The sequence below is a fragment of the Dunckerocampus dactyliophorus genome, chromosome 20 (genome assembly GCF_027744805.1).
Source record: "Dunckerocampus dactyliophorus isolate RoL2022-P2 chromosome 20, RoL_Ddac_1.1, whole genome shotgun sequence".
NCBI lineage: Eukaryota > Metazoa > Chordata > Actinopteri > Syngnathiformes > Syngnathidae > Dunckerocampus > Dunckerocampus dactyliophorus.
In genome coordinates, this window is record NC_072838.1 from 17,863,119 (window position 1) to 17,886,733 (window position 23,615).

At 41.2% G+C, this 23,615-nt stretch overlaps 1 protein-coding gene and 1 long non-coding RNA gene across 7 annotated transcripts in view; one reads left to right on the forward strand and one right to left on the reverse strand.

Annotated features, from left to right (window-relative positions):
• LOC129173339 (uncharacterized) lies at positions 1-17,108 on the reverse strand. The gene is made up of 4 exons (XR_008567221.1): positions 17,006-17,108; positions 14,955-15,041; positions 1,702-1,760; positions 1-575 (listed from the first exon to the last, which is right to left on the reverse strand). It is a non-coding gene; the product is annotated as an uncharacterized LOC129173339 (long non-coding RNA).
• The window catches only part of grhl2b (grainyhead-like transcription factor 2b), a 20,224-nt gene continuing 10,060 nt past the window's right edge, over positions 13,452-23,615 (forward strand). The window contains exons 1-6 of one of the 6 annotated variants that reach the window (XM_054764151.1): positions 13,452-13,470; positions 19,470-19,659; positions 19,865-19,932; positions 20,013-20,379; positions 21,523-21,581; positions 21,680-21,836. In XM_054764151.1, the coding sequence (XP_054620126.1) occupies positions 19,594-19,659; positions 19,865-19,932; positions 20,013-20,379; positions 21,523-21,581; positions 21,680-21,836 (717 nt within the window). In that variant the 5' untranslated portion in view covers positions 13,452-13,470; positions 19,470-19,593. The other 5 variants (XM_054764146.1, XM_054764145.1, XM_054764147.1 and 2 more) reach the window with 5 other exon arrangements.

The window sequence follows — 23,615 nt, forward strand, 5'->3', positions numbered from 1 at the left end:
TGGGGTTGGGGTTGTGGAGCCTGAAAGCAAATCTTCCAGGTGTCAGCTATTGGCTAGCAGGAGAGAATATTATCTTCCTGGTGCTCATTGTGTGTCGGGGGAGGGGGAGGGGGATTGCCTGACATTTTTTTTTTTTTATTACTGTCATAAAAAGTGGTAGTTATTTACGACGGATTGTTTGTTTGGAATTCATCTTCGAGGGGTCACAAAGCTCACAAACCTGCGATCAATCCCCAAAAACGCGCCTGAACACAGCTGCCGTGACCTCCTGTTGAGGCAAGAGGAAGCTGCTTCTCAGCTTCCTCCCTTGTCACTTCCTCTCCTCCGTCCCGCCCCTCGCTTTCCCAGGTTTCCCTTTTCTCCAAACCGACTGGTTTTGCCGGCGCCGTGCAGTCACAAGCCACAATGTTGCCAGACCAGTCGGGCCGCAAACAAGCCGCATGCTGCTGCTGCTGCTGCTGCTGGTGGCGGCGGCGGTGGTGGTGGTGGTGCCTCTGGTCATGTGACCTACATGGTCTTTCTGGGGGCAGGTGCTTACATGAGCTCTCCATCCATTCAATCTGGCCTCAGATCAACTGTCAAGTGGAAAAAAAAGCAGCACATTCACACGACCCAGTTTGGATCATTCAAAACTCCATCCACAAAATGCCCATTTTAACACCCACATTCAGTAAGGTCAGGATTTACACTCCGATCCATCGGCCACCGGTTAGTATCGGACGATTTCCATAAAGAACACATCATCGGCACATGCCGATACATGCCTTTCAAAGCCGATCACAAAAAGCAGTCGGCGTGCGGCGGCAAACCTGGACACACTTTGTCTCGTATCAAATGACTTTATTCTCGTAAAATTACAGCTGTTTTTGTAATTTCTGTTGCCCCCCCCCCAACTATTTCAACTTTCTTATAAACTTTCTTCTCGTAATGATGACTTTATTCCAATAATGCTTTCACTTTATTCTTGTAACGTCATAACTTTTTCCATAACCTGATTTCCCAAAAATTACAACCGTATTTGTTGTTTTGTTTGATTTTCTTAACATTATGACTTTAAAAACTTTCTTCTTTAATATTTCAACTTCATGCTACTAAAATTATGTTATCTTTCCTCATAGTATTCTGGTCAAAGTCAAATTGAAACTTTTTCTCGTTACATTACAACTTTTATCTCTTTCTATTTTGACTTTATTCTTGTCAAATTACTGCTGATTCTTCCATTTTTGCTGCTTTTTCTTGTCAAATTCAATTTTTTGGCCAATAAAAAAAACAGCTGTGGGCTGCAAATGGCCCCTGGGCCGCAATTTGGACAACCCTGACATACAGTACGTTAGGCTCATTGAAGAGAACATTAAATTGCCTAGAGCGTTTTACAAGAAAATGCATGTTGGACTCATTGGCGGCTACTTTCCACCATGTTTGATGTGGTATGTTTTGGATCATCACTGTCACTTACAGTGTGCACATGCAGCACTGTACGTTAACTTCATTGAAGGCTCTAAATTGACTTCAGTGTTTACAAAAACATGTCATGTTAGGCTCAGTGAGGACTACTTTCCACCATGTCTGGTGTGGTATGCTTTGGATTCTGTATGTTTGGTTCTCTGAAGGCTACCCTGTCGTGGGCGTGAATGTTCAGTCTTAAAAACTGTCGGCTTGTGATTGACAGGCAACCGGTCCAGGGTGTGCCCAGACTTTCACCTTGAGTCAGCCGGGATAGGCTCCATCAAGCTGCAGTATATTCAAGAATGGATGGGGTCCTGCGGGGAAAGAAAAGAGCTGTAAATCTTCCTGTTAAGTATAACAAAGCCTCTCTTGAAGGACAAGGCATCCCATAGAGAGTAATAAAATCCACTTTGTGTCAAAAAGGTATTTATGACATGTCTTGATTGATTTATGACCCCCTGTCATAAAAGTTTATGACATGCCCCTCCCCCCACCCCCCACCCCCCAACATCAAAGCGTTTTCACACCTATGTGACGAAGATCAAAGCGTTTTCACACCTACGTGACATGTTTATGACAGGGCAATAAAACAATAAAAGTTTATGACGGGCCAATAAAACAATAAAACATCAAAGTGTTTTCACACCTATGTGTCAGGGATCAAAGCATCAGGAAGCAATAAAATTTTATGGCATACCAATAAAACAATAAAAGTTTATGGCATACCAATAAAGCAATAAAACAATAAAACATCAAAGCATCAGGAAGCGGACATGCGGAAGTCATAAACGGACATCTGGAAGCCATAAACCATGAAAGAAGTTTCACACCTATGTGTCAGGGGTCAAAGCATCAGGAAGCGGACATGCGGAAGTCATAAAACAAACAAACAATCATAAAATCATTCCCACGTGACTGTGTTTTCTTCCGGCTGCGTGTGGGGGAAGCCCCCATTCCCATACCCCTCCTTTCCTAACGACCCCCCCCCTCCACCCCCACCACCCCCAAGACATCCTCCGGCCTTATCTGGGTGTGTCTCAGCATGTGTGACTGGGGCCCCCAATACCGCCCCCGCCGGCCTGTCTGTGTGTCAGGTTGTGTCTCAAACATGTAGTTTTCTCATTGAAACAATAGAAATAATACTGCTAAAACAGTCAAAGCATTGCATCCTTAGCTCACACGTCCCCATTCAAACCATTTCAATCCGCCATTTGCAAAGACAGTCAAAACACTGATCAAAACAACAGTCAAAACACTGAAAACACTTTTTTTCCACATTCTCATTGAAACAATAGAAATAATACTGCTAAAACAGTCAAAGCATTGCATCCTTAGCTCACACGTCCCCATTCAAACCATTTCAATCCGCCATTTGCAAAGACAGTCAAAACACTGATCAAAACAACAGTCAAAACACTGAAAACACTTTTTTTCCACATTCTCATTGAAACAATAGAAATAATACTGCTAAAACAGTCAAAACATTACAACCTTAGCTCACACGTCCCCATTCAAACCATTTAAATCCGCCATTTGCAAAGACAGTCAAAACACTGAAAACACTTTTTTTACCATAGTCTCATTGAAACAATACAAGTAATACTGCTAAAACAGTCAAAACATTACAACCTTAGCTCACACGTCCCCATTCAAACCATTTCAATCAGCCAATTGCAAAGACAGTCAAAACACTGATCAAAACAACAGTCAAAACACTGAAAACACTTTTTTTCCACATTCTCATTGAAACAATAGAAATAATACTGCTAAAACAGTCAAAACATTACAACCTTAGATACCAGTCTTTCTACTACAGCTATTTTGTTAAAAATTATATTTTTTAAGAAAATGCCATGATTACCTGTCAGCCGTCCATCCACCAACCTTGTTTCTTCAATAGCAAAGTACAAATGACACATCTAGGCCACTCCCTCATGCATCTAGACCACTCCCCCCAGCCAGCTGATACAATTACTGTTGAAAAATCACAGCTATCAGCTTGACCCCTTGGCGTTAAAACAGACTTTATACATGAAAGCAAATAAAGGTGATATAGAGAGTCAGAGTCAGGAAGCTGTAAAAAACATGAAACCTTGGGACAACTATCTTATCACCCCCCATGACTTATCAACTGTGGATCATTACAATCATCTCTAAGTACCCAAATACAAGAATGTACTATATTCTATTTATTTCCTTAGTTCCAAACGCGTACCAGTATACTGCAAGTACCCAAATACAAGAATGTACTATATCCTTTATTTACAACACAGTAGCAGTATACTGCAAGTACCCAAATACAAGAATGTACTATATTCTATTTATTTATTTATTTCCAAACGTAGTACCAGTATACTGCAAGTACCCAAATACAAGAATGTACTATATTCTATTTATTTATTTATTTCCAAATGCAGTACCAGTATACTGCAAGTACCCAAATACAAGAATGTACTATATTCTTTATTTCCAAATGCAGTACCAGTATACTGCAAGTACCCAAATACAAGAATGTACTATATTCTTTATTTCCAAATGCAGTACCAGTATACTGCAAGCACCCAAATACAAGAATGTACTATATTCTTTATTTCCAAATGCAGTACCAGTATACTGCAAGCACCCAAATACAAGAATGTACTATATTCTATTTATTTATTTATTTTGAAACGCATCAGGCTTTGCCCCCTTTACCTAGTCTTTGTGAAGCTTTGATCAACAGGGCTCCTCTTGGAACTTCTTCTCCTGGCTTGTTTGTCATGAATGAACACCCTGACTCGGGTCCATTTGGTGTGACTTCTCTCGGGAGTCCATCCTGGCCGCATCTCCATTTGGTCTGCTTTCTTATGTTAAAATGTTTTGCATCTCAGCATGATGTATTGGACTTGTAGAGCTTTCCTCACACAGCCATGCTATCCCTGCAGCGTCTTATCTTTTAATCAGCACTCTAGTGTTATGAAGGACTAAAGGAAGGTAGACTTGCAACCATTTGGGCTCTGTTAATAAAAATAAAAAGTCTAGAACATACTGTATAAAGGTGATCTAAAACAATAGATAGTGACTTTGTTAGGTATGTGTCCTTCTGAAAGCCTTTCCTACAAAGGAGTGTCTTGATTGAAAAGTGTGAATGTTGGTCATCAGCAAACCTGATTGTCCTGATGCATACATTTGACATTACAGGGCCAATTCCTCCCCCTAAAGTGGATGCAAATACTGTACATACTGTATGTTGGCTAACAGAAAGACACGCATATACTGTTTACATATGACCAATATTATATTTATTATCACTATGTATATATTGTTAGAGGTTGTTATTATTGTTATTCATTGTCTAGTTGTCCAGATATGATGTTTTGTATGAGTTCTATTTATTATTTTCATTGTGTCCTTTTTAATCACAGTTAATTAGTACATATGTGTACTATTCATTTTGACTTCTCTTTTACTTCTTTCTTCATTTTTTCTTTTTATTACAGTTACAACACGGCGTTCAAGGGGTTGGTAATGACACAATATATGCATGCTACCCGTGCATTCTGTATGAAATCCTACAGAAGTACTGATATGATGCTACTTCAGTTACACATTTGACGAATACATCACTAGCAGCAACTTTAAAGGTTCTTTCAGTTAGATATGCGTATGTGCCTGATAGGACAGGATGCTCCATTTGTTGTATAATGTATAATCATGCCATTCACTCAGAAGGGGTCGTAAGCACAATACGCTTTTTTTATTTATTTAATTTCCAAACACATTGCCGGTATACTGTAAGCATTCAAATACTAAAGCAGAGACATTATTTGATTAAAAAAACAAACCAACAAACATGCCCTGACTTGTCTCCAGGACATGGGGGGGGGGGGGGGGGGGGGGGCCTCAGGAGGCAGGCTATGCTTCCTCAATCTCCACCCCCTTTCGACAGATACCCGAAAAACCATCCGCTGTACTCACGACATTCTACAACCATTTGGGCTCTGTTAATAAAAATAAAAAGTCTAGAACATACTGTATAAAGGTGATCTAAAACAATAGATAGTGACTTTGTTAGGTATGTGTCCTTCTGAAAGCCTTTCCTACAAAGGAGTGTCTTGATTGAAAAGTGTGAGTGTTGGTCATTAGCAAACCTGATTGTCCTGATGCATACATTTGACATTACAGGGCCAATTCCTCCCCCTAAAGTGGATGCAAATACTGTACATACTGTATGTTGGCTAACAGAAAGACACGCATATACTGTTTACATATGACCAATATTATATTTATTATCACTATGTATATATTGCGCTTAATGCACCCGGAAAGATTGGTTAGAGGTTGTTATTATTGTTATTCATTGTCTAGTTGTGCAGATATGATGTTTTGTATGAGTTCTATTAATTATTTTCATTGTGTCCTTTTTAATCACAGTTAATTAGTACATATGTGTACTATTCATTTTGACTTCTCTTTTACTTCTTTCTTCATTTTTTCTTTTTATTACAGTTACAACACGGCGTTCAAGGGGTTGGTAATGACACAATATATGCATGCTACCCGTGCATTCTGTATGAAATCCTACAGAAGTACTGATTTTTTTATTTATTTAATTTCCAAACACATCGCCGGTATACTGTAAGCATTCAAATACTAAAGCAGAGACATTATTTGATTAAAAAACCAAACCAACAAACATGCCCTGACTTGTCTCCAGGACATGGGGGGCCTCAGGAGGCAGGCTATGCTTCCTCAATCTCCACCCCCTTTCGACAGATACCCGAAAAACCATCCGCTGTACCCACGACATTCTACTGTCATCTGGAACTTGATTGAGAGAAGGAGACTCTTTTTCCCCCAACCCCTATTTAATTCAACATGGCGCAGCAGAGGTCTTCAGGTAATATTCACCCTTTACTGATTACCACAAACCCATCATCCATCATTGGAGAACATTCCTATCATAAGAAAGTCCTATGTAAAACACTATTGTCTAAACATTGACTAATATTTGTTTTTAAAAGTGTTCATTAGATATAGAATATCATGTGTAGATATATATGTACTGTATGATATAGATTTCCTTTTCATCTCTGACATTATCTTAAAATATGCTTGATACTACTGTATTGCCGGGCAAATTCGTAAGACCACTGGTAAACAACAGATGCATCACCCATAGCAAAATATACTTTCTCATCAATACAGTTAATCTTGTTGTTTGTTTTATTTCTAATGTCATTATTTTCTTTATAATCATACAGGAATCATCAAGGATCCACACAATAAGACGGCTGAATGCACCAACCTCGACAATGTCCCTACAACTTGGGGTTATGCCGACAATGAATCGACCTACGTGCCCGTTTATCGGCACGACGACGTAACCCCGTCTGAAGACGTTGGAAGGGCGACAAGATTCACTGCAAACATCATCACCCTCTTCCAAACCTTACTGAAAAAATGTTTGAATCAGGTAGCGTGGGAAATAGCACGATCTGAATGCAACGGCTGCATCATAGAACATCCAAGCCAGTTGCAGCATTCCTGTCTAAATGAACGAGGAAGAGTCATTTACATCAACCACTACAGCAGGGTAGTTGACAGCGTTTTCCGTCCTACCCTGACAACCGCACTTCAGCAGCTGTCATGTGTAGAACCAGGATACGTTGTTATAAGTACAGAGAGACTTCTTGGTGCTGCCGAAGTAATAATACACGACCTGATGGAGAAAGCATGCTTTGGTCGCACTCAGGACGACGATGAGGAGCAAGGAAACGAGCCCTCACCTACAAAAATATCCATGGCTTTCTTGACATGGTTACACTAAAAACCATGTGTCTTCTTTTGTTTTTATTAACTTTTATATCTCTTTTATACAAAAATGGACATTTTTATATGTAGGATTACCTCACTTATGTACTTCAAATGACAAATTTATTCCTTTGTTTTATCCTGTCACGGTTAGGTACTGCAATGGGGGGGCGCTACTGCTCCAACAGCCTGTTTCCCGCCCCCACTTCCTGCTCAGCCATGGCTGCTAATTGTCCATTGTTTTTCCGAGACTGCGTACACGCGTGCGTTCCTGTGCTTTCCCCTTTTGTTTCTTTTTTCCTGGCTCAAACAACAATTGTTAAGAATATAGATTTTTTTTTCTGCGTGCTTGCGTGTGTACAGTTTTTGCTGGTTGGTGTTGTTATATTTTTGGGTGAAAAAGCGTCATTTACATCCAAGGATGGAGACCACCTTTAACCGTCAATAAAAGAGTTCTTTAAAAACTATGCCTCTATTTCCTCATTCGCTTTTCAATAAGCACAATCTTCCAACAACACGTCTTCATTGCATTATGAACACGAACATTTGTAGAGTGACGACGAGCGTCGGACAGTACAGTGACATAAAAGGCTTTGCAGAAGTATGAAAGAAAGTGTGAAACTAACGTTTGCCTTCCTTACTGTGTTACCAGTGCTAACCAGGCTACATAGAAAATCAATACAAATAAGTAATTACATTTCTCAATCAAAAACTATCACATACAACTGCAGAATGAACTTGATCGGTACGTGAAATCATTTGCTGCTCAAATCTGAACGTAAAGAATGAGAAGTGCTGTATGCCACCTTATCCACAGAGATGAATACATCAACTGTTGGCAACTTGGATTGCATAAAAAAAGAAAAGTTTAAAAACCTTGTCACTGTTTTCTGACCCATTATTAAAATGTAATGTGCACTTTTTTATTATGTACTGCTTTTTAGGATGTGTGAGTCCTGCTTTCAGTGCATCACAATTATTGAAATTCACTGACCTGCTACAACTCCTATCCAAACTACCCTCTACTACTACAATATTTTTTTCTCAATGGCGAAATAAGAGGGAACAATTGTACTTGAAATATTTGCATGCAAAAACAACACAAAACCTTGTGTGACACAATAATACCACTGATGTACCTTTATTTATCATATTTAAATGTTTATAATGTCTTTTCAATAGTTGTAGAGTAATTGCACCTTTTAAGTCTTCATCAAAATTATTCCATAGATCCGTACCTCTCCGTGTGACACATTGACTCTTAAGGGTTGTACGTGTACACTGTACTTTCAGACTTTGTGTTCACCTTAAGCTATATTTCTCATTTCTATTGGCAGACAATTGTTGGATGTTACTGTGGGGCTGGTTCTTTTTAGTTTTGTATATTACTAACAACGTTTTTAATTTCAAGTCCTCAGTTTTAAAGTGTTAAATTTTAAGAACAGTGCGTTGGTACGGTCGGGCTAACCGACATTGTGCACAACTTGTCACGGGGTGGCATACAGCACTTCTCATTCCTTCCGTTCAGATTTGAGCAGCAAATGATTTCACGTACCGATCAAGTTCATTCTGCAGTTGTATGTGATAGTTTTTGATTGAGAAATGTAATTACTTATTTGTATTGGTTTTCTATGTAGCCTGGTTAGCACTGGTAACACAGTAAGGAAGGCAAACGTTAGTTTCACACTTTCTTTCATACTTCTGCAAAGCCTTTTATGTCACTGTACTGTCCGACGCTCGTCGTCACTCTACAAATGTTCGTGTTCATAATGCAATGAAGACGTGTTGTTGGAAGATTGTGCTTATTGAAAAGCGAATGAGGAAATAGAGGCATAGTTTTTAAAGAACTCTTTTATTGACGGTTAAAGGTGGTCTCCATCCTTGGATGTAAATGACGCTTTTTCACCCAAAAATATAACAACACCAACCAGCAAAAACTGTACACACGCAAGCACGCAGAAAAAAAAATCTATATTCTTAACAATTGTTGTTTGAGCCAGGAAAAAAGAAACAAAAGGGGAAAGCACAGGAACGCACGCGTGTACGCAGTCTCGGAAAAACAATGGACAATTAGCAGCCATGGCTGAGCAGGAAGTGGGGGCGGGAAACAGGCTGTTGGAGCAGTAGCGCCCCCCATTGCAGTACCTAACCGTGACAGGATAAAACAAAGGAATAAATTTGTCATTTGAAGTACATAAGTGAGGTAATCCTACATATAAAAATGTCCATTTTTGTATAAAAGAGATATAAAAGTTAATAAAAACAAAAGAAGACACATGGTTTTTAGTGTAACCATGTCAAGAAAGCCATGGATATTTTTGTAGGTGAGGGCTCGTTTCCTTGCTCCTCATCGTCGTCCTGAGTGCGACCAAAGCATGCTTTCTCCATCAGGTCGTGTATTATTACTTCGGCAGCACCAAGAAGTCTCTCTGTACTTATAACAACGTATCCTGGTTCTACACATGACAGCTGCTGAAGTGCGGTTGTCAGGGTAGGACGGAAAACGCTGTCAACTACCCTGCTGTAGTGGTTGATGTAAATGACTCTTCCTCGTTCATTTAGACAGGAATGCTGCAACTGGCTTGGATGTTCTATGATGCAGCCGTTGCATTCAGATCGTGCTATTTCCCACGCTACCTGATTCAAACATTTTTTCAGTAAGGTTTGGAAGAGGGTGATGATGTTTGCAGTGAATCTTGTCGCCCTTCCAACGTCTTCAGACGGGGTTACGTCGTCGTGCCGATAAACGGGCACGTAGGTCGATTCATTGTCGGCATAACCCCAAGTTGTAGGGACATTGTCGAGGTTGGTGCATTCAGCCGTCTTATTGTGTGGATCCTTGATGATTCCTGTATGATTATAAAGAAAATAATGACATTAGAAATAAAACAAACAACAAGATTAACTGTATTGATGAGAAAGTATATTTTGCTATGGGTGATGCATCTGTTGTTTACCAGTGGTCTTACGAATTTGCCCGGCAATACAGTAGTATCAAGCATATTTTAAGATAATGTCAGAGATGAAAAGGAAATCTATATCATACAGTACATATATATCTACACATGATATTCTATATCTAATGAACACTTTTAAAAACAAATATTAGTCAATGTTTAGACAATAGTGTTTTACATAGGACTTTCTTATGATAGGAATGTTCTCCAATGATGGATGATGGGTTTGTGGTAATCAGTAAAGGGTGAATATTACCTGAAGACCTCTGCTGCGCCATGTTGAATTAAATAGGGGTTGGGGGAAAAAGAGTCTCCTTCTCTCAATCAAGTTCCAGATGACAGTAGAATGTCGTGGGTACAGCGGATGGTTTTTCGGGTATCTGTCGAAAGGGGGTGGAGATTGAGGAAGCATAGCCTGCCTCCTGAGGCCCCCCATGTCCTGGAGACAAGTCAGGGCATGTTTGTTGGTTTGGTTTTTTAATCAAATAATGTCTCTGCTTTAGTATTTGAATGCTTACAGTATACCGGCGATGTGTTTGGAAATTAAATAAATAAAAAAATCAGTACTTCTGTAGGATTTCATACAGAATGCACGGGTAGCATGCATATATTGTGTCATTACCAACCCCTTGAACGCCGTGTTGTAACTGTAATAAAAAGAAAAAATGAAGAAAGAAGTAAAAGAGAAGTCAAAATGAATAGTACACATATGTACTAATTAACTGTGATTAAAAAGGACACAATGAAAATAATTAATAGAACTCATACAAAACATCATATCTGCACAACTAGACAATGAATAACAATAATAACAACCTCTAACCAATCTTTCCGGGTGCATTAAGCGCAATATATACATAGTGATAATAAATATAATATTGGTCATATGTAAACAGTATATGCGTGTCTTTCTGTTAGCCAACATACAGTATGTACAGTATTTGCATCCACTTTAGGGGGAGGAATTGGCCCTGTAATGTCAAATGTATGCATCAGGACAATCAGGTTTGCTAATGACCAACACTCACACTTTTCAATCAAGACACTCCTTTGTAGGAAAGGCTTTCAGAAGGACACATACCTAACAAAGTCACTATCTATTGTTTTAGATCACCTTTATACAGTATGTTCTAGACTTTTTATTTTTATTAACAGAGCCCAAATGGTTGTAGAATGTCGTGAGTACAGCGGATGGTTTTTCGGGTATCTGTCGAAAGGGGGTGGAGATTGAGGAAGCATAGCCTGCCTCCTGAGGCCCCCCCCCCCCCCCCCCCCCCCATGTCCTGGAGACAAGTCAGGGCATGTTTGTTGGTTTGTTTTTTTAATCAAATAATGTCTCTGCTTTAGTATTTGAATGCTTACAGTATACCGGCAATGTGTTTGGAAATTAAATAAATAAAAAAAGCGTATTGTGCTTACGACCCCTTCTGAGTGAATGGCATGATTATACATTATACAACAAATGGAGCATCCTGTCCTATCAGGCACATACGCATATCTAACTGAAAGAACCTTTAAAGTTGCTGCTAGTGATGTATTCGTCAAATGTGTCACTGAAGTAGCATCATATCAGTACTTCTGTAGGATTTCATACAGAATGCACGGGTAGCATGCATATATTGTGTCATTACCAACCCCTTGAACGCCGTGTTGTAACTGTAATAAAAAGAAAAAATGAAGAAAGAAGTAAAAGAGAAGTCAAAATGAATAGTACACATATGTACTAATTAACTGTGATTAAAAAGGACACAATGAAAATAATAAATAGAACTCATACAAAACATCATATCTGGACAACTAGACAATGAATAACAATAATAACAACCTCTAACAATATATACATAGTGATAATAAATATAATATTGGTCATATGTAAACAGTATATGCGTGTCTTTCTGTTAGCCAACATACAGTATGTACAGTATTTGCATCCACTTTAGGGGGAGGAATTGGCCCTGTAATGTCAAATGTATGCATCAGGACAATCAGGTTTGCTGATGACCAACATTCACACTTTTCAATCAAGACACTCCTTTGTAGGAAAGGCTTTCAGAAGGACACATACCTAACAAAGTCACTATCTATTGTTTTAGATCACCTTTATACAGTATGTTCTAGACTTTTTATTTTTATTAACAGAGCCCAAATGGTTGCAAGTCTACCTTCCTTTAGTCCTTCATAACACTAGAGTGCTGATTAAAAGATAAGACGCTGCAGGGATAGCATGGCTGTGTGAGGAAAGCTCTACAAGTCCAATACATCATGCTGAGATGCAAAACATTTTAACATAAGAAAGCAGACCAAATGGAGATGCGGCCAGGATGGACTCCCGAGAGAAGTCACACCAAATGGACCCGAGTCAGGGTGTTCATTCATGACAAACAAGCCAGGAGAAGAAGTTCCAAGAGGAGCCCTGTTGATCAAAGCTTCACAAAGACTAGGTAAAGGGGGCAAAGCCTGATGCGTTTCAAAATAAATAAATAAATAGAATATAGTACATTCTTGTATTTGGGTGCTTGCAGTATACTGGTACTGCATTTGGAAATAAAGAATATAGTACATTCTTGTATTTGGGTGCTTGCAGTATACTGGTACTGCATTTGGAAATAAAGAATATAGTACATTCTTGTATTTGGGTACTTGCAGTATACTGGTACTGCATTTGGAAATAAAGAATATAGTACATTCTTGTATTTGGGTACTTGCAGTATACTGGTACTGCATTTGGAAATAAATAAATAAATAGAATATAGTACATTCTTGTATTTGGGTACTTGCAGTATACTGGTACTACGTTTGGAAATAAATAAATAAATAGAATATAGTACATTCTTGTATTTGGGTACTTGCAGTATACTGCTACTGTGTTGTAAATAAAGGATATAGTACATTCTTGTATTTGGGTACTTGCAGTATACTGGTACGCGTTTGGAACTAAGGAAATAAATAGAATATAGTACATTCTTGTATTTGGGTACTTAGAGATGATTGTAATGATCCACAGTTGATAAGTCATGGGGGGTGATAAGATAGTTGTCCCAAGGTTTCATGTTTTTTACAGCTTCCTGACTCTGACTCTCTATATCACCTTTATTTGCTTTCATGTATAAAGTCTGTTTTAACGCCAAGGGGTCAAGCTGATAGCTGTGATTTTTCAACAGTAATTGTATCAGCTGGCTGGGGGGAGTGGTCTAGATGCATGAGGGAGTGGCCTAGATGTGTCATTTGTACTTTGCTATTGAAGAAACAAGGTTGGTGGATGGACGGCTGACAGGTAATCATGGCATTTTCTTAAAAAATATAATTTTTAACAAAATAGCTGTAGTAGAAAGACTGGTATCTAAGGTTGTAATGTTTTGACTGTTTTAGCAGTATTATTTCTATTGTTTCAATGAGAATGTGGAAAAAAAGTGTTTTCAGTGTTTTGACTGTTGTTTTGATCAGTGTTTTGACTGTCTTTGCAATTGGCTGATTGAAATGGTTTGAATGGGGACGTGTGAGCTAAGGTTGTAATGTTTTGACTGTTTTAGCAGTATTACTTGTATTGTTTCAATGAGACTATGGTAAAAAAAGTGTTTTCAGTGTTTTGACTGTCTTTGCAAATGGCGGATTTAAATGGTTTGAATGGGGACGTGTGAGCTAAGGTTGTAATGTTTTGACTGTTTTAGCAGTATTATTTCTATTGTTTCAATGAGAATGTGGAAAAAAAGTGTTTTCAGTGTTTTGACTGTTGTTTTGATCAGTGTTTTGACTGTCTTTGCAAATGGCGGATTGAAATGGTTTGAATGGGGACGTGTGAGCTAAGGATGCAATGCTTTGACTGTTTTAGCAGTATTATTTCTATTGTTTCAATGAGAATGTGGAAAAAAAGTGTTTTCAGTGTTTTGACTGTTGTTTTGATCAGTGTTTTGACTGTCTTTGCAAATGGCGGATTGAAATGGTTTGAATGGGGACGTGTGAGCTAAGGATGCAATGCTTTGACTGTTTTAGCAGTATTATTTCTATTGTTTCAATGAGAAAACTACATGTTTGAGACACAACCTGACACACAGACAGGCCGGCGGGGGCGGTATTGGGGGCCCCAGTCACACATGCTGAGACACACCCAGATAAGGCCGGAGGATGTCTTGGGGGTGGTGGGGGTGGAGGGGGGGGGGGTCGTTAGGAAAGGAGGGGTATGGGAATGGGGGCTTCCCCCACACGCAGCCGGAAGAAAACACAGTCACGTGGGAATGATTTTATGATTGTTTGTTTGTTTTATGACTTCCGCATGTCCGCTTCCTGATGCTTTGACCCCTGACACATAGGTGTGAAACTTCTTTCATGGTTTATGGCTTCCAGATGTCCGTTTATGACTTCCGCATGTCCGCTTCCTGATGCTTTGATGTTTTATTGTTTTATTGCTTTATTGGTATGCCATAAACTTTTATTGTTTTATTGGTATGCCATAAAATTTTATTGCTTCCTGATGCTTTGATCCCTGACACATAGGTGTGAAAACACTTTGATGTTTTATTGTTTTATTGGCCCGTCATAAACTTTTATTGTTTTATTGCCCTGTCATAAACATGTCACGTAGGTGTGAAAACGCTTTGATCTTCGTCACATAGGTGTGAAAACGCTTTGATGTTGGGGGGTGGGGGGTGGGGGGAGGGGCATGTCATAAACTTTTATGACAGGGGGTCATAAATCAATCAAGACATGTCATAAATACCTTTTTGACACAAAGTGGATTTTATTACTCTCTTCCCATCTCACCTGTCTACACTCGTTCATAGTTCCTAGAGCTCCCAAACAGGCTGACTCCCAATCTGGGCCAAGTCTGGACAAGCTGCTTCTCCCTCCCTGGGAAAAAAAAAGAACAAAAAACGTCTGGCATGTAGGATTTTTTTCTCTCTCTCACAAAAGACACATGGGAAATCTGCATCTCTTGGCAGCTGACGTCTCGTCTTGCCCGTGCCTGCTTGCTGTTCGGCAAGCAGCCTTCGCAACATTTCAACTGTCAGGCAGCCCACATTCTTGCTGGGAAATGGTCAAAAGCTGTCAATAAAGACATGGAAGCTGTTGATTTATGTATCTGTCCACTATATTAACACCCTTTCCCTCTGTGTGGAGAAAAAGGACTCCACCTGTATTTATCTATCACACACACACACACTCACACACAACACGACACACGCAAAAAGGCCCAGGTGCTGTGGAAAACAAATGAGACAAAGCAGGATAGTAGGAACACACACACACACACACACACACACACACGCACACTGATATGATGACACCACTGACGGTTAAACTGAAGAGACTTAAAAAAAAAGATTTCCATAAAAGATCACCCGAGGGCTTTCACACGCAAATACACACATTTTTAAAAACAAAGTCTTCGTTACAAGCGTGGATCTGTCAGTGGGGGTGGGGGCGGGGCCCCAACACTGTGACATGCTAAACTTTATTTACAAAGATACACAACATAACATGGAGTCAAAGGTCAAACTGGTCTACTGGCTACCAAACTTAAGAAAATGTCTACCGTTGCAGGAAAGAGCAATAATAATCATCATCATCATTTTCTGATACATTTTCACCAAAAATAACCAGAATGTGCAACGGTTCTAAAACTAAAATAAATAAATAAATAAAAATGACATTTCCTGTACAAATAGTTAATATCTAATAAAATGTTAATTAAAAAAACACCAGTATAGGGAAAGTATTTATGTAATTTTTTTTGCTGCCGTTTAAATCGAATGTGTAACGTCACTTATCTATCTTTAATAACAATACTAATTTCTGCAAATAAACTTTATTGAAGTTACCTACAATTATGACATCCGCTCTAGAAAACACCTTAGCACGTCCCTGTTGTCCAGATTTATATTTATATTTATAGGATAGGTTTACACTGAAAATGGCTAGCATGTTCAATTAAGCTGGTTTTGGCAACGTTCTAATACAATGAGCACCTTTAAATCAGGTGATAAAATACAAATATGGTACACTTTTTTGTGCAAATACATTTCAAATTTATAATAATACGACCAGAATGTGCAATTTGGTATATATTTATGTAGCTTTTTTCATAGGATGTGAACCTGCATCAAGCAATACCATTCAAATGGCTAACTTCCTGCAAGAGAACTCCCAAAAGTTCAGCCTATCTGACAAGATTTGCACTGAAAAATGTATTAAAATGTAACTGTTTATGTTCCAAAATGCGTGCGTTCAGCACGGGCATCACCATGAGGACAAAACGCGGTGAATTAGCAGTGAGCTGGGACTGTAGGAGCCAAACATGCACAGCGTTTGCCGATGCAGAGTGATCCCAAACACTGGGATCTCCTCACACAATGGTTTCATTAAGGGGACAAAAGCATTGTGTCAACTAATGACGGGTCTCCTCCCTGCTTTCTTTCTGATTACACACACTCTCATATGCACACAAGGAGCAGTCTTCAGAGTGGAGGGGCGGGGTTGTTACCTGCCTCGCCTGAGCCAGCAGCCAATCAGGAGCGAGCTCGGTGCGGCAGCGAGCCAATCAGCTGCGACCTCACCTTCACTCCGCTGCCTGTGAAAGAATGTTTCTTAGCCAAGCGATTAACGCCAAATACAAACATCGCCATGCTTGGCGTGCGTGTTAATCATCGTGATAAAGTCGTCAAAAAGTGCATGCGAGGCGACTGACTGGACGGGTGCCCCCACCGATATTAACCGCGGCCTTTACCTGCCTATTTGGCGCGGAGAGGAGGAGAGGGAGGGGGTCTGGACAGGAGGGGTGGGGGGGTTGAGACCGACAAAAAAAGTCGACTTACCTGTACACCAACTTCTGGCAACTCGCTCCCTCTTATCACCTGCTCCGACTTGAAAGTCCAGTTCCACCAGGCAGAAGCGTAGAGGAGGCGAAATATGTCACAGGAGACAGACAAGTAAGTGATCACGCCTGCGGAGACGATCTTTGATAGTATGGACCAAATGGGGATCAACTTTTCTTGCTTTCTCGCTGTTTGGATTGATTTGGGGGGAAAAACAACGACAACAACAAAACACAGGCAGAAAACTCAGGTTGCATTTGAGGAAAGGAGTTGCTGATTATTGTGGTTGCATCCTCTCTTGGGTCACTCGTGATGAGAATTCGTGGAGGGAAAATGAACGAGGGAGGGCAATTCGCCATTTTTCAGAAAAAGGAAATACCTTCAAACACGCACGGAGTGGACGTATTGCTTTGCATTGCGGTCAGTTGGCACTTTAATAGTGACTAATCTGTCAAGAGTACCGTGGAAGCGTTCTGGTATTTACATAACATAGCTAATAATGTGTGGTTTACACTACTTAGCTTAGCTTTATTCTGATTATTGGCTAGAATGAACGTTTTTCCTAACACGACTTGACGGGAGTTGATGCTGAATGCATCCTGCAACAGGTGCCGCACTCTGGAGATAGAAAATGTCCATCAGATGATTCCATCAGGTAATCTGGAGGATCAAATGGTTGCCATGGAGATGTATTAAAAGGATAAGGCCTTAGGAAGAGCTGCATTACACTGTCATGCTGCAAAAAAAGCAGTGACATCCTTGAACAGCATTTCTATTTGCAACACTAAATGGTTCTAATGCGCTTTAAAAGCGCTTTTCCTGTAAGCGAACAAAAGTATCTCAGGTCATCCAAAGGTGTACTTATTATGCAGTATGCAGACATCGCTCACTGTATAACATTTAGCCGGGGCGCGAAGTTGAGCCATGTTGGCCTCGCTTGTTGACTATGTTGTGACAACACGGTGTGTTTAACTGCTCTGTGATCTGATCTGCACTCTAAAGTGGGCCAACAGAATGAGCAACCTGCACGTTTACACAAACACACACAACATTTCGGTCACTTACGGCATCTCACTCGAGTGACTGCACCCCTCGCATTTTAATAACCATTTTATGACAGCGTATCTTCTCAAGGGACAATACTACTTTGCTATACTTTAGAGTAGTCAGTGTAGAGCTTGTATAGCGGTAAAGATTTACCGTTAACACAGATCCATTATTGCCTAAATAGCTGGCAACACAAGTGAGTAGCAAGATCATTGTGTCTGGCCTACAGTCAAGCATGGTGGTGGTGGAGTGCACGAGTGCTGCCGGCACGAGGGTAGCTGCGGTTCACTGAGGCGAAACATGCATTCCAACACGTAATGTGACATTGTTGAGTAGGCATGGGCCGGGTACCGGTTTCAAGGTATACCACGGCGTGAAAAAGTCACAGTTTCAAATACGATACGAGGGAAAAGTGGAGGTCCAGCGTGGGGAAATACAGTACTTTGTCACGTCCTGAGTTATTCCTCTCAGCCGAAACTGGGTTTCAATGTGGCGTGTGCTGTGTTGCCATACGTCAGGCATACAGCAGATGCCACAGGCTTTGTTAGGTATCTCGTTAGCCTTGAGCGGCGTCGGTGTGGCTGCCCGTTGACATATTACGGGGGGGGTCACCAAATGTGCAGATGTAATTGAGAAGGAGACGGGGGTGGCGTGGAGTGGAGGATAAGTGCTATAAAGCCTTTACTCTCCACTGACCAACAAGCAACCACCACTTAACATCTCAGCTGCTAACAACAATCACATGACCCGGAAACTGAAGTTTGGGGAAAGGTGTGACCTGCCACTAAGAAATGATAACACAAAAAAAGATCTATGTTGTAACGTTCTTGGGTCATATTTATTTGCATTTTGCTTTGAAAATATTTATGACTTCTATGACTTGAGTTGCAGGATTAGCCACAGTAGACTGCACTGAGAGCTACATTTTATTTATTTATTTAGAAAAAAGTGCGTTATTTATTTTAAATACATATCTTCCATTGTCATCGCATCATACTATATGGTTTGAAAATGGCTGTTTGAAAGATATTTGAAAATAGCACATTTAAGAGGTGTAATTATAATACCGTCCATGTGAGATATTTTTGCCCGAGGTTATACCGTCAGAATCCCACACCGGCCCATTCCTACTGGGTCACATGGCATCCCAAGCACACCTCCAGGATGACAAGGTGAAAGTGATGGGATGCCTAAGTATGTCTCCTCCAGACCTGAACCAACCGAGCATTTCTGGGGCATCCTCAAGTGGAATGCGGGAAGGTGGAGCAGAGCAAGGTGTCTAACATCCACCAGCTCCAGTGTAGCTCCACCAATAGTTGCTGAAATGTGTGGGGCGTATGCACTTTTGTTCAACGCTGTGCACCAACATAACAGATGTGAAGCTTTGGCTGAGTTGTTGGTTGTGTGTGTCCGTCAGCAAGCGTCTGGTGGTGGTGGTCCCCAACGAGAGTTCCTTCCCGGCCGTGCGGCGGGCCTACACCAGTGAGGATGAGGCGTGGCGGTCGTACCTGGAGAACCCGCTGACGGCCGCCACCAAGGCCATGATGAGCATCAACGGCGACGAGGACAGCGCCAACGCCTTGGGCTTGCTCTATGACTACTACAAGGTAACTCCCTGGCGCTGTACGCTTGACCCTTGACTGCTTTTGCAGCTTTTGGCCCTGGAAACGGAGAAAATGTACGCAAATAACTAGACCTATGGGGTGTTCTGGTACACTAGAGGCCCTATTTCTGACAGTTTGCCTTCAAAAGTAAAATTAAGGGGGAAAATGCTGACATGTGTTCACAAATGCCCTCCTTGTTGCCTTACAGGTTCCCAAGGAAAAGAGACTCCTGCCTGCTCCCAAAGTTGTGGAAGCAACTGAAGAACAGGAGAAAAAGTCAGTGAACAAAAGACACAGTGCAGCACAAAGCAATGCTGGTATTTTGTTGCAGCATCACAGCTGATGTGTTTATCCAGGTCTACGTTGTCTAGCAGCGGCGACATGGAGGCCCTGGACAACCGCGTCCAGGTCCTCAAGACCGTCCCCGTCAACCTGTCGCTCAACACGGAGCAACCTGATGTCAAACGTGAGCAATTCGCAGCGGCTGTGGCGCTGACCTCCGGAGAAGGAGGCGCGCCCTCCGTGGCACTGGTGAAGGCCGAGGGGTACGCCCCCGTGTACATGACGGGTGCCGGGCTCCATTACCGGACGGACGGGGAGGAGCCGGCCAGGGTGGTGTACGAGCAGAGTCCCTACGAGGTGACCACCGTCAGTCACAACTCCTACGCCAAGGAGGACCAGCAGAGCCCGCCGGACAGCCCGTTTGATGAGGACAGGGATGCGGTGAGGAGAGGGATGATGATTGAGCTTGTTTTTATCTTCACATGGGTGCATGAAAGGCTTCACTTTTAAAGTAGGATATTTAGAATTATTGTAAAGAGCTCAAAAATAATTATATAACAATTTCTATCGCAACAAATAGATACAGTCGTTCGTCCCTCACCATATCGCGGTTCGAATATTCACTATATTGCGTTTTTTTGTTTTGCGGTTGACTATGGCCTATTTTTAGTCAAAAAATATTGCAAGACAAGTTCTATGTAGCATTGTGGTCCCTAGGCATCAGTTATGAAAAGAGACATGATGTTAGATGACATGACCTTTCACACTGCATGGAGACTGGCTACTGAGCTAGCAGAGCCCAGCCGACAAGCCATGGCTGATCAAGTGGAAAAAAAAAAAGGTTCTCCTCTCACTACGTGTGCAAGTGGTAGGTTTGGGGCATTTTGTCCTTCTTCCCGACTCCGTTTGAAACACTTCATTAAGTTTAGAATACGGTAACTAAATCGGAGAGGCAAACTAGTTAGCTCGCTAGCTTGCTATGCTAGCAGTGGCAGTCACTTATGCTTAATAATTTTAAAACCTGTATTTGTCATAAACAGGTTTTCTATGCCCTAACTACAAAAAAATCACTTATCGCTGTCTGGTCTGGAACCAATTAACCGCGATAAACGAGGGACAGCTATTTTTTATACAGTAGGCATCTTTCAGGACATTGTATATTAGCAAATCAAGTGCAAAAAGAGCTTGGAATTCAAACAATTTATTTCATAACAGTTAAGTAATGCTACAACAATGAAGTAATAATAAATAATACTTCTTATTATAGTATATACAGCTTTCAGGACACCCAGGGGAAAAAACCCATTATGAAGCAGTATGAAAAACGAGTTATATCTATCCATTCACCTGGTCATCTCCCGCTGCTTTTATGAATAACAACATAGCATCCTCTCATCTGTTTTAATGTGACTGTATCAGCTGAGCATGTACAGTATCCATTTCAATAGCTGTGAAGAGCTGAAAACAGTCTTGAACATGCTTTTGAAGCTGGATGACAACAATGCGTGGCCAGTTCCTTTTTATGGGCTAAAAGAAGTAACCAGAACGCCAAATCATTTCCTCTTTCTCTGTGTTTTTCCATAGAAGTACCACACGCCTTCTTCTCTGGCGTCAGACGACTTCTTATTCCACCAGGAGGGAGTGTTAGTCGCCACGCACTACGCAAACATGAAGAATCGTCTTTGCCGGTGTTGTGTGTGTGTTTACACTTTGATAATTCGTGGTTTTGTGTGTGGCGCAGTGACAGCTTCCAGTACACACTGGACGCCACGCGTTCGCTACGCCAGAAGCAGGGCGAGGGCCCCATGACGTACCTGAACAAGGGGCAGTTCTACGCCGTGACGCTGAACGAGCTCAGCGCCAACAAGCGCCTGCGTCACCCCATCAGCAAAGTTCGGGTGAGCGCCATCTGTCTTTAAATCGGGTTTCCTATTGGATTTATTCTACTCGCTTCGTGTAGTGATAACAATTGATTTGAAATTACATAAAATAATTCCAGTTCAAAGGTGGTCCAAGCTAAGCGTTGAGCTAAACTAAGCCAGAAGGGGGCAGCGTACCTGAAGTTTGCCATAAAGAGATGCTAACTTCCTTAGCATTGAGCTGCTTACACAAGGTTGCGAGTGGCGATTGTAAGGACAACAGTGTTTCCCATACATACATTTATTAGTGGCAGCCTGCCACAAATACATATGGACTGCCACAAATAGATTGTGGGACTGTGAATGTAGCGTGTTTTTCCAACTTTGTCCAGTAGATGGCATTGTAACTCTGCTTCTTAACACACCTCATACACAGCTGGTCTGCCACAGAATAAGAAGATGTAGCAGGAGGGATCCGTGTTGGCAACCTCGCAACATTTTCTGGTCTTACTGGACATCAAAGCACGTATCGCTCTTCTCAATGAGCTGCGCCTCGACTTGGTTTAGCCGTAGGCGTTGGTGTCATTGATGGGCTGGCGGTCGGACTCGGTCTCTCAAGCTGAGACGGGTGAAGTTGTCAATTTACAAGTCATCGAGGGATATTTATGCTAGGCACGGCTGAAGGCTTAAGTCTTGCGTTGTATCCCAGCTCTCTGGCATTCCTCAAAGCAATCATCATTGAAATGCTCAACAGTGACCACTTCAATGGCCCCCCCTTTTTTTTTTTTTTGTCCAGCTCTTCATAACGTTTTTGTCCTTCGGCCAATGACACCGTGAGCCGTGCCATTACAGCACCTTCCCGTGACACAAAGTCTTGGCATTCTCTCCAGAAACTTCTGCATAAAACTCTTGTGATGTTGATAGGAAATTACACAGACAGGCGTTCTTGCAGGATGTCGTCACAGCTCAAGGGGCTGCAGAGCATAGGGGATGTCTTTAAACTTTATTATCTTGAAAATTAATTAACTTACATTGATGAAAGGTAGTTCGATTCTCCCCTGGGCATTTCTGTGTGGAGTTTGCATGTTCTCCCCGTGCGTGTGTGGGTTTTCTCCGGGTACTCCGGCTTCCTCCCACATTCCAAAAACATGCATGTTAGGTTAATTGGCGACTCTAAATTGTCCATAGGTATGAATGTGAGTGTGAATGCTTGTTTGTCTATATGTGCCCTGCCATTGGCTGGCGACCAGTCCAGGGTGTACCCCACCTGTCGCCCGAAGTCAGCTGGGATAGGCTCCAGCATGCCCCCGCGACCCTAATGAGGATGAAGCGGTATAGAAAATGGATGGATGGATGATGAAAGGTACTGTATGTGTATTTTATGCAAAAAAAAACTGCACTTTTTTGGGAATTTTATCCATGATCCTTATGTGAGACACACGTCTTCTCTTTTCACTGCATTATAAAGATATAAAAACAGATAAAGATCCAACTAAGAATGCATGTAATGGGATGCACATATTAACCAAGCTACATTGACCTGTTATTATTGTTATTAACATAGTTACGCCCAAGAACTACATTACTGGTGTAGTGGCACCTCGCCACACCACACCAGCTAACCACTAACCGGCTAACGGCTAGCTTCACCATACACTCCCTCACAATGCCTCTGGCCATTAGCGAAAGGTAACGCTACGTATTGGAGCTGCCGCCACTGCTGCTGTGTTTTTGTTTATGAATTTGGAACAGTTAACGCTAGGAGTAGCATTCCTTTCTATGTTGCTATGTGAGATCAATGCACCCAGGAAGGAAGTT